Source organism: Bactrocera tryoni, chromosome 5 (genome assembly GCF_016617805.1).
Source record: "Bactrocera tryoni isolate S06 chromosome 5, CSIRO_BtryS06_freeze2, whole genome shotgun sequence".
In the NCBI taxonomy this organism is placed as follows: Eukaryota; Metazoa; Arthropoda; class Insecta; order Diptera; family Tephritidae; genus Bactrocera; species Bactrocera tryoni.
In genome coordinates, this window is record NC_052503.1 from 51,523,722 (window position 1) to 51,539,613 (window position 15,892).

Consider the following 15,892-nt stretch of genomic DNA (forward strand, 5'->3'; position numbering starts at 1 on the left):
CATACGATCGTTAAATTTGTAATCAGCTATATGCTATAGTGATCCGATATCGGCGGTTCCTACAAATGAGCAGCTTTTTAAGTAGAAAAGGTATATACTCCAGCAAAACGGTATTACTGAGTTTACGTTTACATGCAAAGCTGGAAAAGTTTTTGAGAAGAGAGGCAGTTCACATCACTGTATATTTGCGTAAAAGATGTCTAATGCAGGTTATCAATGGATGGTATTGGTATTGTTACTACATGTCTGTCTCAGGTATTAGGGCATTAGGTGAAAATCAAGCGCTGAGCGTTGAAAAATATTGTTGTGAGCTTTCAAATTTATTAGTTGAATTCTGTGAAAGGTTTACAGTATTAAACACACTTCAAGAAAGTTTTGACATTTTCGTAGCTCCTTTTACTTTCGATGTTCGCAATGCACCACAGGAGTTACAGCTTGAACTAATAGATCTGCAGTGCTCTACACTAATTTAAAAAATAAGTTTGCGCAAACTTCAGACAGAATTACTTTTTATAAAGATCTTTGTGTACAGAAATATCCTTGTTTGAAACTTTTTGCTTCGAAAATTATATCTATGTTTGGAAGCACCTACACTTGTGAACAATTTTTTTCAATAATGAAATTAAACAAACATAAAATAAGAAGTAGGTTATCTGATTTAAATTTTGGTACAATAATGCGCGTAGCTACAGCAAATGAGATAAAACCAAACATAGAATTTATTATGTCAAATGCACTAAATTAAATGCTGTTATAAAGACATATTAAAAAAATTATTACTAAAGTCAAATATTTATTATACTTTTTGTTATTTGTCTAACATTTTATAAATTTATAGTAGTTATAAAGAAACTTAAAATTGTTAGGCAATTTTACAGTTATTACCCACAGTGCAACTTCCCATATATGCGCGCGCTCTCTTTTGTAAACATGGTGTGGCAAAATACGTTGCTCTCACTTCCCTCTTCATGTTTGCCCGGGATGATCCCCTTATCTAGCCCTCAAAATGTGCACTCGTGCCCGAACGTGCAAAACGCCACTGAGAGCAAATATGCTAGAATATAAAAATACCTAAATTGGTTTGAAACTCAGAGATCTGATTCTAATTCTTATATTTAAAAAACGCATATAGATATGTTGTTATCTCATACATATCCAATGATTCATAATTATTCAATGTTTTGAATATTCGTGTGCTGCGAAGTGTATCCTTGTAAACCTTGAGCTTGAACTCTTGAAGGTCGACAGGAGAGCAGTTGAATTGCTTCCGTCAACCCATCGTGACTTGTTGCATAAGATTGCCAGTTTAGATCTAAAATGGAAAATCGAAAATTGTTAATAAAAATTTCATAAAGTTCCCTGTTATTTTTTAACGCACCAGGTGTATTAGATACGCTTCTATCAGAACACGGCGTTTTATGATTAAGTAAGTTGATATTATTTATGGGCATTATTCGAGTTTGATACCATGTAACTGTATTTTGATCTGTTTTTACCGCTTCCCATGGCATAGACCAACGTCTCATTTGATTTTCGGCATCGGTCGAATTTTCATCTATCACTTCACCTGCAGCGGCTTCAGACCATCTACGTTGACCGTTCAAAGGGAATAAGGGAATATTCAGTGGAGACCTCTCCCCTCTAGCAAATGGACTTTTCATTGCTAGCAAATGCCCTGGGTTTGGTAGTGGTCCTTTGGTGTTTTCAAATATAGCCTGCAGCGGCGAAGGTCCGCGAGTTGGATCCATCGAATCTATAAAATATGTAAATAAATGAAAATTTCGGTTTATTAAAACTTAAAAATAAAGTTTTGTGGTATTTTCTATAAATTAATGTAGGAAATTTCTAATCAAATTAATTATACAAAATATATGTGCTATGTGGTTAAAACGTATTTGGTACACGTATTCCTTTTACAAGCATGTTGGGGATCTTCTTATAATTAAATCAATTACATACAAGCGAACTACTCAATAAAAAGGTTAAAATTTAAGTCATATTTCCTAATCATCTGTCGATGAGTTGATATACGTAGAAATATTAATATCAATGTGCTTGAATTTTCTCAATTTTATTTATTTTAGTATTTATGAACAAACCGATATCAAGCAAACCTTCAAACCAAACACTTGCTTTTACGAACTTCGTACAAGGGTAGAAAAAACGACGGTATTTCTTTATTTATTAATCAATTACACCTCGGACTTGGTTTGGTCTCTGCGAAATCGCTGGGTCAATACAGATTCAGCTGTCCAAATACGACAATTTTCATAACCTTAGTCTTTGGGATTAGTCATGAAACGTAACCTCTCGCCTGATAACAAAACAAGCTGGAAAGTGCTAATTTTTGAATATTATTATTTTTTACCTTTTTGGACATTGAAATTTCGTCGTATATATCGAAATTAAGTTTCAAAATATTATACTTACTTGTGGATTGATCTAGTTGCTGGCCAGTTAAAGAACTTTGGAAATGTGACCGCTGTTCTGTTATGCAACTACCTCTAGAGGTGTCTGTTTTGTTAATTCCACCAAAGTTCGGTGAGGGAGTTTGAGATCGAGCGTCAGTGTTTAATCTGCTAATAAATACATAATTTACGGATAATTTATTAGCTATTTATGGGTATGAGAATAAAAATATATAATTATCGAATCTAAGGTTTAAAATTGAATGTTGAACAAAATAATATTTCATATTTCTACCGAAATCACACAACCACTACATCAACACACCACTCTACAACGCACAACACTGACACATTCCAATGCACCACACCAAGAACACCACACACGATGACATCACAGCGATTCTCACCTCTTTACACTGGCCAAACAACAAAAGGTATTGACAACTCGATTGGAGCTTCTTTCTCGATACAACGATCCTGCGAAAACAACGTTTTGATTACTCTCTTTTGATCGGTCTCTCAGAATTTAAAAAATTGTGCAACGTTGTTCTTAGTTAAAGTGGTAAGTCCGCCTCCAAATTGGGTAGGATATTCAGTGGGTATCATTATCAAATACAATAAAAAAAAATGTGGCAATAGTGTTTAAAAGACTGTGAATAATATCATAAATTGGTAACTGCTACCTACTGAAGCCACTAGAGCCAATATTTTATAAAATATTTCAAATCAGTTATTTTGTACAAACTTTTTACATAGTTTTGTAATATTTTTTACTTAAATTTGTAATATTCTCTGATCAATTTTTTCAAATCTGATCTGATTTTTATGAATCCGACAAATACTTTTCGAGTTATTCGATAATTAGCAAAGAATTTTCAGGTGCTGTGGAACGTTCGTATAAGACTTCAAATACATTTTTCCCAAGATAACTTGTGACCACTGTACCTCGAAAACCACTCGGTAAATCTCAATGATATTTATACAGCTTTTTTAAATATGAACAATTAGAGCCTGATAGAATAATTTTTTTTTTCGATTTTTTATAAACAATTAACCTTTGGATTTTTTTCGAAAATCTGGAACAAAATTTCTTCAGGACACCGTTTTATTCATTTAAAAAACAAGCTACTAGATTATAACTTAATCAAACATTTTTATTCGATTGATTTAAGATGGATCTCCAAGGATTAGTGATAGTCAAATTTCTGTTAAGTCAAGTCGCTTTTATAAAATAAAATTCTTATATAAAATTGTAAACCCTTAACAATTATAGGTAGGTAAGTTATGACAGTCCATGTCAGCCATCACAACGATGGCGGGAACGAACTGGCAACTGTTCGCCCCTGTTGCAGTTGGAAGGTATCGCTGTCTGACTTCTTACGTAGGTTGCCTTTTATATTTGGCTCGTGTTGATTGGTCGAGAGAAATGCTAACAAAATACGATAGCGGTGTTTTGAAATACCTCTATGACATCGTCACAGGTGATGAATTGTGGATTTACGCGTATGAATCCAAGAGTCAACATCAGTCGACTGTATGAGCCGAATCCAACAAAGTTGGTCGCGCACAAAGCACTTCCAAGCAAATTGCTGCCTTTTTTTTGGAAAAACTTGACATGTCGCAACCATACCACTGGAACAACGCAGAGCACCACAACACAACCATTTTTTGCCAGTTTTCTTTCATAGAATCAGGAAAACCAACCACTGAACACGGTTCAGTCTTCACCAGGACGATGTGAGCTCTCACACATCGACTGAAACAAGTGCATTTTAGAGCACTGATAACATCGATTTGATGAGTCATCCTATGACTTGGCTCCGAATTACTTTTTTATTCTCTGCCGTGAAAAATAAACTAAGACGTCAACGTTTTTCGACACCTGAATAGGCGGTTGATGCGTTAAACAGGTATGTTTAGGAGAGTGGCAAAAGATTAAAATTTGTTTTTGTTCTCCATTCCCGAAATATATAAAACAACCTGCATAGTTGGGTGTTCGGGGCTTCTGAATAGTAAAGCATTTAAATGAAGAGTCTTACCGCCGTTGGGGATCCAAAACAGACTGGAAGTATGGCTTGAAAGAAAAGAAGGGAAACCGATGCCAAAAGTAGAGCTGCCAACTCTAAGCTTGAACCGCCAGTCAAGGGACAACTGAAAAGGCTAAGCAGAGAGCAGAAGACAAAGCTAAATGATGTGGCCTGGAACCGCATTAACATTGGTGAGACAACGGAGATCCCAAAATAAAAATTTCCAGTGCTCAATGGAAATGGATGCAAGCGCGCTGATAAATGGGCCACACGAGGTGCTACAGAGTTACAGTACGACAGAGTCAACAATTTCAGGAATCATAAGAAAACGAACTGACAGGTGTAAACGCTAAAAAAAAGTATTCCTATGACTCCTCAACTACAACTAAAGAACAATAAAAAAACCGCCTTGTTAAACGGTTCACGGAATCTTGCCGACAAACATTAGAGGTGGCTTGACCAATAGCACCGACCTTCATGATGGTCATCCGAAATTGAAAAATTACAGGAAGCAATTTAATTTAGCTAAACCAACCCAAGATGAAGAGGATTGAAATAATTATTACATCGTTCTGAGATCAAACAAAAAAGAGTAAGGAAAAGCGGAAGAGAAACTCTTGGAAATCTTTTTGTAATGATATCGAAACTACGGCAGAAGATTCTCGGCGAAAATTATTGCACAGTCGATGCATAACATTGAGTACCTTCAAAAGCAAGACCATAATAGTGAAGACTACCTACTAATGGATACTCCCTTCCCAGGTCTCTCTGAAAATCATACGGTTGAGTACGGACAATGGAATAAAGAGAGATTCTTGTAGATACAGTGTCAAAAAACAATGTACATTGTACGACAAGCAGTTTCAAGCCTATTTAAATTAATAGGACTGTATTATTTTAAATACAAGTTCATATGTATACATTAAAAATAGGCGGCAGAAATCCTATTAGCGGTGTCCTCCTTGTCGATGTCCTTGGGCGACGCTGACGTCATCATCACGGCATCTGGACTAGTTTCTAGAGCAGGTCTTGGCGGTGCGAGCAGGCGGCGTCAAACGAAGAAAGATTTTGATATAACACTAAAAGGTTTGCAAAATAATAATGAAAATTGGAATGGGCTTCGTACATCCTAGTTTTTTGATCATAGTCATGTGAGATTTCAAATAGAATTCTCAAACTGAGATCTGTATTTAATTAAACTTGAGGTGACTCGAAGCTGCCTTGTTGGATCAATTAGGCGTAATGCTAAGGACCACTACAAATTGGGCAAGCTAACCGATGATGAGTTCTGATAGGAGGAATATAAAGATATACATAAGGAGTATACAAAGAATATTCGTAAAGACAGTGTAGTCACCCCGGTGATTTGATTTACGTAGTCTGTCTGTACCTGGATTGGTTTTCAATGTTAAAAATAACAAAACTATTATACACTCTGCAAAATATTACGTGTATAAAAATACGACGAAATACATTTGCAATGCAACCAAAAAGATATTTGAAATTAGTGTCCTGTAACAAATAAGGAAGATATAAACTCGGTTGTAGCCGAACGTTTCAAATTATTGCAATTTTGTAACGGGTAAATGTGGAGAAATATTTTCAGAGGTTGGCTAGACTTCATATATATAATCTTAAATTATGTTGCATGTGAATTCCACATTCGATATTTGACGAAATTGAGAATAAAATGCAAGATATTTAATTATTCATAAATATTTATTTTGTCGCCTACAAAGTAATCCCCACCAGATATAATATACTTATGCCAGCGATTTTTCCAGTCCTCGAAACACTTTTCATAACCACTTTTTGGGATGGTCTTCAGCGAATTTTGGTTTATCTCTTCGATCGACTGAAAACGGGTTCACGGGTTACACGGAGTGGCAATTTTAATTTGAGGAACAAGAAAATATCACACGGAGCCAAATATGATGAAAACGTTGGTGATCAATGATATTTCATTGCGTGTTTGGGTTTAAATTCGTTCACAATCTTTCGACGGATGTTCTCAAATAGATCTAATTATTGACCGTTTGTCCCTCCGGAACAAATTCATGATGCACCAAACCACGAATATCGGAAAAAAACAATTAGCAACACCTTGATTTTTGAGCGGCTTTGGAGTGGTGTTCATGTGTTCGGCTCGATTTTCCCCTCCATTTCCACGTTTGTTGACTTGTTTGTATGTCAAACTCATAAACCCATGTCACATTGGCAGTTATAATGGTCTCCATGAATGTGGGATCGAAATTCGCACGATCAAACACGACCAAAGAGACCTATGTACGGTACTCTTTTTGAAAAAGATATAGCGTTTCATAGCCAAAATAATCACCAAAATAACTTCAACGGACTCCAGAGAGATGTCGAACTCTCTTACCATCTTTTTAACACTTGCCTAACGATTTCAAACACTATTTGCTTCACTTTTTTTGTTTCGTCAGTTGAAGAGGTCGAAGGTCGTCCAGAACTCGAGACCGTCTTTGAAGGCCTTGCACCACTCGTAGGCTTGTGGTTTTCATAAAACTGAATCACCGTAAGCTTCGCGAGTGTTGGAACGCAACGATTCCGCACACAACATTTGGTTAGAAATACAAAATTTGAGATAAATTCTTTGTCCGATATTTTTTTCCAATGTAAAAATCGCAACGCACTACTGAGATGTACCCACTTAAGCAGCTGCTGTAAACAAACTGGTTGACAGATCGCGCTCATATTTGGCATAGTAATTAAAGACAATCCTACCAAATTAGCAAAATAAATTTTTTTGAAATATCATTTCGTCTTCTTCTTTACTGGTGTAGTTAACAATAGCGCGCCAGTATTCAGATTTCGAAGGGAAGGTAGATCCTTCTCCATCTGATCTTTCCAACGAGGTGGAGGTAATATCATTTACTCGTTGAATTAAATTACAATTTCCGAGTGCTTTTTTTGTCATAATATAGTAACACTACAAAACGAACGGACTTTAAAGAAAAAGTAAACTTTATTGGCGTAAATTATTAGAATGGGGGTATTTTAGATTACGACCTAGACCAATTTTTTACATATTTAACACAAAACCAGATTATGCTTGAGAGATAATGCCGATTAATTTTTTTTTTAAATTTCACAGATATAAAGCAATGCAGAATATAGCTTATAATCATTGTAAGACGGTTTGATCGAACTTCATCTATTTTCTTACCATATAGCTGCTATACAAAGTGACCAATCACAATTCATGTAAGGCAACTTTTGTATTTGGGTATTATAGCTTTGGTGCAACCGAAATTTTATTTTTGTAGCTTAATTTTAATATATTTCTCCACCTTTGATTTTGCAAATTGGGAGAATATAAAATGTTCAGTTACGTCCGAATTTAATCCTTACTTAGTAATTAACAAACATTTTTTTTCACAGTGTAAACATTTTAGTAATTTAAGAATTCATCGGCAAATAAGATTTTTGTAATACCAACACAATATTTTAAGGTACATACCTTTGTTTTATCATGGCACAATCCGACTCATGAGGGAAACCTACAGGTGATTGACAGACAAAACAGCAAGTTAAAGACGAAAAGGCATCATAACTCGCGGCGCAGAATTGATGTTGTATATTTATCATAGCCTGTGCATTCTCCATAATTATTAGCTCATTGTGATCTCTCAAGCGCTTTTGTTCTATTTCGCAAATCGAGGATGGGTCAAGAGTTGACAATACAACAAACTCTTGTAAAAGTGCCATGATATGCGATTTGACAGTACTTGTAGCCACTGCGGTTGCTCTATAAGAAATGTAGAAGGCTTAATATATTTTAACTGTGAGTGAAAGCAAAAATGAAAACGATTTAGTTCAGAGTCATGTTTGTATGTTTTAGGATTAATGTCTAATTGAGCATATTTAAATTAGTTGACGCGTGTACTGCTAAACCTAAATTCTGTTTCTTTATTTCAAATGTTATCTTATAACAGGGATTTTCTAAAAGCAATTGCAATAACTTCTTCAAGAACTTAAGATAGAAAGATAATATTAATTACACTTTCGCAATATACTGTCATAATATAGTAGATTTGTTCATTAATGCAGGAGCATCTTGATGAAATTTGGTATACGGATTCTCCTGGTTGGTGTAATACCAAGTGCAGAGTTCAGATAACTCAAGTTTACAGACATTTTGCGACTGTGCTGTTAGATGCTGTTTCTTGCCAATTTTGTGCTGCTAAAACCAAAAATGATAAGTATATTAACACTAGGGTTAAGCTGATGGAAAATGTACGTGATGTAAAATTTTTTAACTCAACATCGTAATCAGGACACCTACACCTCAAATAGACCACAGACCAAGATTCTAGCCAAGGCAAAAAATCAAGCTAAAAAACTTCTTGAAGGGATCATTGTAGAGGGGGAGATCTGTGGGTTAAAAAAGGGTTTAAAAGCGTTCATGGCAAACCACCAAAGTTATAACAAGTAAAGTTAGGGGTAGCATATTTTTCTAACATTTCTACGTTTTTAAAATGGGTAATATCGGATAATAACCACATTCATGCTACTAAAAGGACGACATCAGTCTAAACAAAAAAAAAACTATTTTACTCTGAAGCGACATGCTGCGGGAGTGTATAAATGTTACTAAAGAATTTCATATTCCATAGATTTGTAGTTGTTACCTTATTACCTTATACTATATGTCACATACTAGGTGCACCTAGGCTTAGTCGTCAGACCACCACCCTGCCTATTTACCAATGCCATTTCTATATATATCCTGTCAATAAAAATGAGATCCTAATGCCCTCTAGAAATATTAGAGAACACAGCGGGAGTCTTCGATCAAGATTCGAATGACTCACAACAGTCCGAAAACTGCATAATTTTTTCAATAAATTCTCTAAAAACTACATGTAAATTGCAGATATCCCTCCACGAGTACACTTAAGGGACTTCAGTGAAATGCTTCCACAAGCAGTCTCCTGAACTGAGGAGATAGCTTTGTTATCATTGTGCCATCATATCCGAGTACGATGTTGGTAGTTTCCAGCAAGGACATGGACTAAACTGGGAAACATTGCATTTCTTCAGGAAAATAATTCATAATTTTGCCCAGGAACTGAATCGAGCGACTACTTATATCTACAGCCTGTCCAGTAAAGATAACTTAGTCGCGAATCGAAGAAATATCCACGGCAGTACCAGCGAATGAACTTACTTCAGCACAAATCGCAGACGAGGAACTTCAGCAATATATATAGAGAGAGAACAAGTAGTTTCGGCAGAATCCTGCCGAGTTGACAGTCCTTGGCCGTTCCGGTTACGTAGACCCGATTGTCGTGGGAACAGTGAAATTTTAAGCATTTTATATTGGTTAGTAAACGATCACAAATTATATATGTAATTATTATTAAAAGATGCGAAATGGAAAAAGGAAAATGCCGTTGTCTCTTTTATAGAATATATGAACTGCATTAATCCGGATTAATTCAGGAGTTAGTGAAGTTAACTCCATTGCCAACTCAGATTTAATCCTCAAAATTTTAGAGAGTTAGTTGCATTTTCGTTGGCAGCATTGTTAAAAATCGCTAGTTTTAATCTATTGTAAATGAAAAACAAGCAACACCGACAGCTGTTTTTCAAATTTTCAATAATAAAACAAGAAGTTTTATGTTATAATGCAGTTTTAAAAATAACGTGTTGATATGTTTTTGTAATAAAAATGGTTTTGTAAAAATTGGTCGGCTAACAATCGCAATGTTTATCTTCTATCCATTTTCATTGAAAATATTATAAAAATGGCAATCACTGTTTACGAGAGTTTCTAACTCGCATAGCTGCCGTCTGTCATCTACAAATTTGGATCTGATTAAGTAACTGTGCACTTAATCAGATCCAACAGATTAAAGCTGCCGTCTGTCAAGGCTATTATGCTGCTTTCTTCCTCCACTTAAATCAAATCTGCTATTTGTATTAATCGAATTATTCCTTCTGGAATAATATTTAAAATTTATAAAATCCTGAAATTGGGCAGCAATACTGATATCTTAACAAAAATATAGATTCCATAACAACGTTATATATTTTAAGTTATGCTTTTTTGAACTTCTTCCTGCGAAAGGTTTACTGGAATTTATTTGCTGTACACAATTTTTCTTACCATTTACCAAACAAAAAAACTGTAATACCCTTTATCGGATTACGTGCTTGTGTGTTCAAAATTGATATAAAAATGACATTAAGTGTCCATTGCTGAAGGCAATAAGGCTTTTATTTTCTGACTCACCTGGCTAAATCATTCCAGTAGTGCGTTAAATAAGAGGATAGGTGATTGTGAAAAAAGTTTTTCTCGGCATAACCCTTTGGAGCTTTTTCTCCAAATAAACCGCACTGTTCCAGTACCTAAAAAATTATAATGGGAAAAATTAACTAATAATACATATGTATATCAATAAATGTATTATTTTCTTATCTAACAATCAATTGTTAAAAAATGTGAGGGGGTCGTATAGCATACAAAATTTGTATTAAGAATACTTTGGTTGAACATTTTAGCAATTTAATATTTTGAAGTTAATGAGTTAATTAATATTTTAAAGTTAATTTTAATCGATTTTGATCGTTCAGTTTGTGTGGCAGTCACATATGTATATCATATAGTAATCTGATCTAGGTGACAATAATCCATGCTAGATTTCGTGAATATACTTTGTTACATGAAAACATTTTTCGTACAAAAACTTAATATTGAGTTTATATGTTAGCTAGATATATACACTGGCGAGTATTAATGGATGAATGTTTGAAACTTTTACACTCATCTGTTCATAACATCCGTCTTATGTATTATTTATTCTACTAAGAGACAGTACAAAAAATAATTTTTGGGATGTAAATAACTCTTGGGTGCACAAATCTGTTATACTCTGTCTTGATAAATCTCGTTGTTGCATCAAGCTGGGTAATTTTTTTAAAAGGCGACAAAAGAACCCCACCACAGGAAGTAGTTCGACGAAAAAAAAAATGAAACCCCCCCGTTGCATATTGCCTTACAGGATATCACCCGACCACAGGTACGCTACTTCGAGGTGAAAACCGATTGGGGTACTAGGCGACTTTAACTGCCTGTCAGAGGATCGTAGGATGTTGGATGTTGGGGGAACAGATAGACGATTCAACATCCTGCACAATGAAGAAGCCCCACCAGAATCTCGCCCTAATTTTTCAGTCGAAGCAGCAATTTTAGCTAATGAGCGCAAAATCTTACGCTATGCCGATCCCTGCTACCTCCGAATAAGGGATTTCAATTAGGAGATTCGGCAAATGGTAAATCACCACAAGCCTGAGCGGTCGCCAATCATCCTATTTCGAGGAAAAAATTGAAAACTGAGAAGAATTACACAAGGGGTTAGTCCTATCCCCGCTTTTGTTTAACTTCTATATCTCGAAACTCCCACCATAGGGAGTTTCCATAACCTATAACCCTGATAATTGCACGATACCGACGTCGAGCAATGGAATCGATGGTATGTATTCAAACGTATCTCTTCGACCTTTCCCGCTTCTTCTCTGCACGAAACTTAAGACAATCCCCCCCTAAATCCACAGCGACCATATTTACAAACTGGACGAAGGAGTGCAGACTTAACTTTAATATTGCGATAACGTCAAGATGTCATTCTCTATGCTCTTTCACTCCTCATACTACCGCGATTATCGCCAAAATACAGAGCCGGAACAAAGAAACTCTGCATGTCTCCTAAGTTAAAAAGCATAATAAACTCCTCTTCAGGCAATTCCCGCTGGAATGTTTTCACAGAAATCAAATCTGCAGTCACCTGCTTAGAGCGGAACCGCTTCCTAGGAACATCAAGAGGTCATTCCTCAATTACGTCCACGATATTAGACAATACGCCGACCAGACTTCGGACGCAACTAACTTTCGACAAGCACTGACCGCCATTCACAGTGTAGCCATCAACCCGGTGTGAAACCACCACCCATTGCAAACGAAGAGCTCGAGTTTCCGTGAGAAACGAGAATGACCCTTGCGCAGTTTCGTTCTGGATACCGTAGCGGTTTAAACTCCTACCTATCCAGAATAGATCCCGACATATTCAATATATGCCCAGCGTGTAATGAGTCTCCGCGTGACACTAGTCACCTCTTTGCATGCCCTGTTGAAATAGCTGGGTAACATTTAGATTAGCATCCCCGGATTTCGGGGATAAAATGGGTGTCACTGGAAAGGTGGCGTTCTCCAGATTACGAAAATATATACATTTAGTTGCCGCTGACTTATAGTTTTAAAGATATTTGCATTTAAAGTTGAAAAATTGACAACTTTTACATTGCGCCGCGCTTCAAAAAAAATAACCATGGCAACCCTTTTCTTATTGTGCAAATGCAGAGAATTGTAACTAAAATAAAATAATTAAAATAAAGCTTTATTTACAACAAATATTAAAAAAATGAATATACCGAAAGATATAGTGAAGTGTTAGTAAGTGAAAAGTGCACAATATAAGTGAAAAAGTTATTCACAATACACAAATTATCAATGTAAAAGTTGTCAATTTTTCAACCTTAAATGCAAATATCTTTAAAACTATAAGTCAGCGGCAACTAAATGTATATATATATTTTCGTGATCTGGAGAACGCCACCTTTCCAGATCGGAAGAGCTCACGTCTTTATCCCCGAAATCCGGGGATCGATAACTTATGTACATATACGGTTCAACACTTTGGCTGTCCCGTCGCAAAAAAGTTGTCATGTTTTTTGTGTGTCGCGACATGAATTTGTTAATATTTTCTTGGTACACTGATATCTACTAAAATGTGGTCCAATTTTCAAGGCACTATAACAATCTATGATAAAACTATGAGGGTAATATGGATTTTATAGAAATTAGCTTGGGGTAGTATTAATCCCATTCCACCTTTCCAGTGACACCCATTTTATCCCCGAAATCCGGGGATGCTAATCTAAATCCCAGCCAAATAGCTTGTTACCGTTGGATGACATCAACTTATCTGATCCTTACCATCCTAACGGGGATTAGGTATCCGTTACAGAAGATAGTTCGACGCGAAAGAACTATGAACATGGCAGTATTGGATCGACCATCGATTAATAGTGTTATGGAGGGTATAAAAATCACCTTTCTTTAGATATTTTTTGTATTTGCAGTTTCAACTTTTTCATTTTATTTATTTTGGTCCGTAACACATATTATTTGTTTGCAATTCAATGCAAAAGTCAAGAAAGCTTTAGTCACAATTTAACGCAATGTTAAAACTATTGAATAATATGTTAGTTGATATAATGGGGAATAATATATATAAACCCTTAAAAATTACACGAAATATTTTTTTAATTTTAGGACTTTGAACTCGTGTATCTCCAAAATGAAAAGTCTTACGGCTATATCCTTTATCCGCTAATCGAGGGATGCTATACTAAAGTTTTCCCCTTTTTTAACCCGAATTCAGCGAAGCAATTCCAAAATGTATCAATTATATAAATGTATAATTTTGCTTTACCGTCAGTGTACTTCCTAGTTTACTCCCAGCAGTACATAAACTATTCAAAGCACTAAGATAACTTATCCAGGCCAAGGAGCACTCGTTAAGTGCGGTTTTCGTTGATATTGAAGCACTACTAATAGACAGCGAAGATCCAGTACTACTTATAGAATCTCTCGGTGCTGTCGAACCCACTGGGCAACTAGCAACACAATCAATTTCACTTTCCATTTTGCGAATATAATATTTTAATATTCTAAAAATCAAAGTTTTTTACACAAACAGATAATAGTAAACAACACCGATAACTGTGGAAGTCGATAAAATAATACCAATGTAATTGAAATCAATATTGCCCAAACAGAGAGAATATTGCTTATTCGACAATAGTTGTCTTAATAATTATCTTGACAACTTATACAGAAATAAACTGTAGGCGGATAAAAGTTAAGGCGCCCATACACGAGCACACAAGTGCGTTCGATCGGTATGTGTGCGCTTGCGGTTTATCGTGTATGGGCATGTTCGCGTACCGATCCATGTTCGCGAAAATGTTTGATTTTTTACGATCGGTGCACGAACATGTTTATCGTGTATGGCGTTGTCGGCGCACAAAATCTTATTTCTCTGGTGTCGACGAACAGTGAAGATCGCGGACAATGGCTAGTGTTAAGGGGAGAGCCTGCTTTCGAGGCTTCAAAAAATAAATTTTTTTGGGAGGGAAAGAAATTATTGATTCAAGCGAAATTTCTAGGCTTTATAGTTATATATTTGAACATCTTTCACAAAGTTTTTGGATACGAGATCTTTGATATTCAGCCTTTGGGAAGCAATTACCCGATGCATCTCGCATGTACATTTTTCGGACGGCGGGCAGGATGCAGGTCGCAATTTCTATCGGAAACAAAAAATTCAAAGAGATTCATATTTTTTATTAATTTATCTTCTAGTTAAGCTAAGAAAATTCCAAAAAAAGTGTAAAATTTAAAATTTTATTAAAAATTTAATAAGTAGTGGCTTTTGATCAAAAGAATTTTACTTTATGCTGTTTAAAAATATGTTAAAACTTGACTTTTCTTAATATTTTTTTCTAGTTTAAATATAAGATAATTTTATGTCAATGATAATTTACTTTGCCCTAATTCCATACGACGTTTAGTTTTTTTCTGTCCTGCCCGCCAATTAAGAATAATGTAAAATTGAAAAACCGAGAAATCACGCTTCAAAGTTTTCGCTTTTTGCCTAAGCGCTCATACATATACATAGTGTAAGAAAAATAAAAGTTGGAATAACTTATTAACGAAATACAATGAAATAGATAAAAATGCTACATTAGAAATAAATTCCAAGAAATGTTCCGCTTGCCTGTCGCACATGTTACTTCTGTGAAGAACGATCGCAAAATGGATTTGTGTGTCGTGTATGGGCAAACGAATTCATACCTATCGAACGCACTTGTGTGCTCGTGTATGGGCACTATTAGTCAACATTAAACGAAAATAGAAGTAATATATTTATTTTTTATCCAAATTCGGGAAAAATATAAGTATTCGCAGCTTTTACTACTCGTCGGTGTGATTATATTACTCTTTCTGTCTCTTTTCTTCAGCGCAAATGCTATCTATATATTGTTGCGCTATATTACCAAATATTTTGATTACTCCGCATACGCATTTGGAATTTCCGGTACCATGACGCATAACCGACAGTTTGCATAAAAGGATATGCCAATGATGGACAAGTGTCTCTTGAGCCTTCAATGCCCAGTACTAAGCGCGACAGGGAAACCAGATCTAGGGAACACGGTTGCAAACTTATAGGTTTTTCATCTCAATAAGCGAATATAATAAAAAACACAATCCCTACATCGTTAACTGAACGCAGTCCGACTCTGACTTTTTATCTTTTCGCTTGCTCCCTTGTCCCCTATTTATCTCGCTCTCTCTCTAATTCT

The 15,892-nt window shown here is 35.5% G+C and overlaps 1 protein-coding gene across 3 annotated transcripts; it reads right to left on the bottom strand.

Moving 5' to 3' along the window:
• Positions 1 to 915: 915 nt before the first annotated feature.
• LOC120776939 lies at positions 916 to 14,234 on the bottom strand. Of its 3 annotated transcripts, XM_040108016.1 has the most exons (7): positions 13,957 to 14,234; positions 10,698 to 10,813; positions 7,920 to 8,207; positions 2,431 to 2,579; positions 1,379 to 1,753; positions 1,152 to 1,312; positions 916 to 1,054 (listed from the first exon to the last, which is right to left on the bottom strand). In XM_040108016.1, exons 1-6 carry the CDS (start codon positions 14,167 to 14,169, stop codon positions 1,170 to 1,172), a joined length of 1,284 nt encoding a protein of 427 aa, XP_039963950.1. In that variant the 5' UTR covers positions 14,170 to 14,234; the 3' UTR covers positions 916 to 1,054; positions 1,152 to 1,169. The 3 variants fall into 3 exon arrangements, with proteins under 3 accessions (XP_039963950.1, XP_039963951.1, XP_039963949.1); XM_040108017.1 differs by lacking the exon at positions 916 to 1,054 and having other exon boundaries at positions 1,077 to 1,312; positions 2,431 to 2,576; XM_040108015.1 differs by lacking the exon at positions 916 to 1,054 and having other exon boundaries at positions 1,077 to 1,312.
• Between the last annotated feature and the right edge of the window lie 1,658 nt (positions 14,235 to 15,892).

Excerpts from the sequence above, each read along its gene's own strand:
- LOC120776939 (XM_040108016.1), bottom strand. The coding sequence starts at position 14,169 with ATGGAAAGTGAAATTGATTGTGTTGCTAGTTGCCCAGTGGGTTCGACA. Across the intron at positions 10,814-13,956 it reads AACTAGGAAGTACACTGACG|GTACTGGAACAGTGCGGTTT; the intron begins GTAAAGCAAAAT and ends ATAATTTTTTAG. Across the intron at positions 8,208-10,697 it reads TACTGGAATGATTTAGCCAG|AGCAACCGCAGTGGCTACAA; the intron begins GTGAGTCAGAAA and ends CATTTCTTATAG.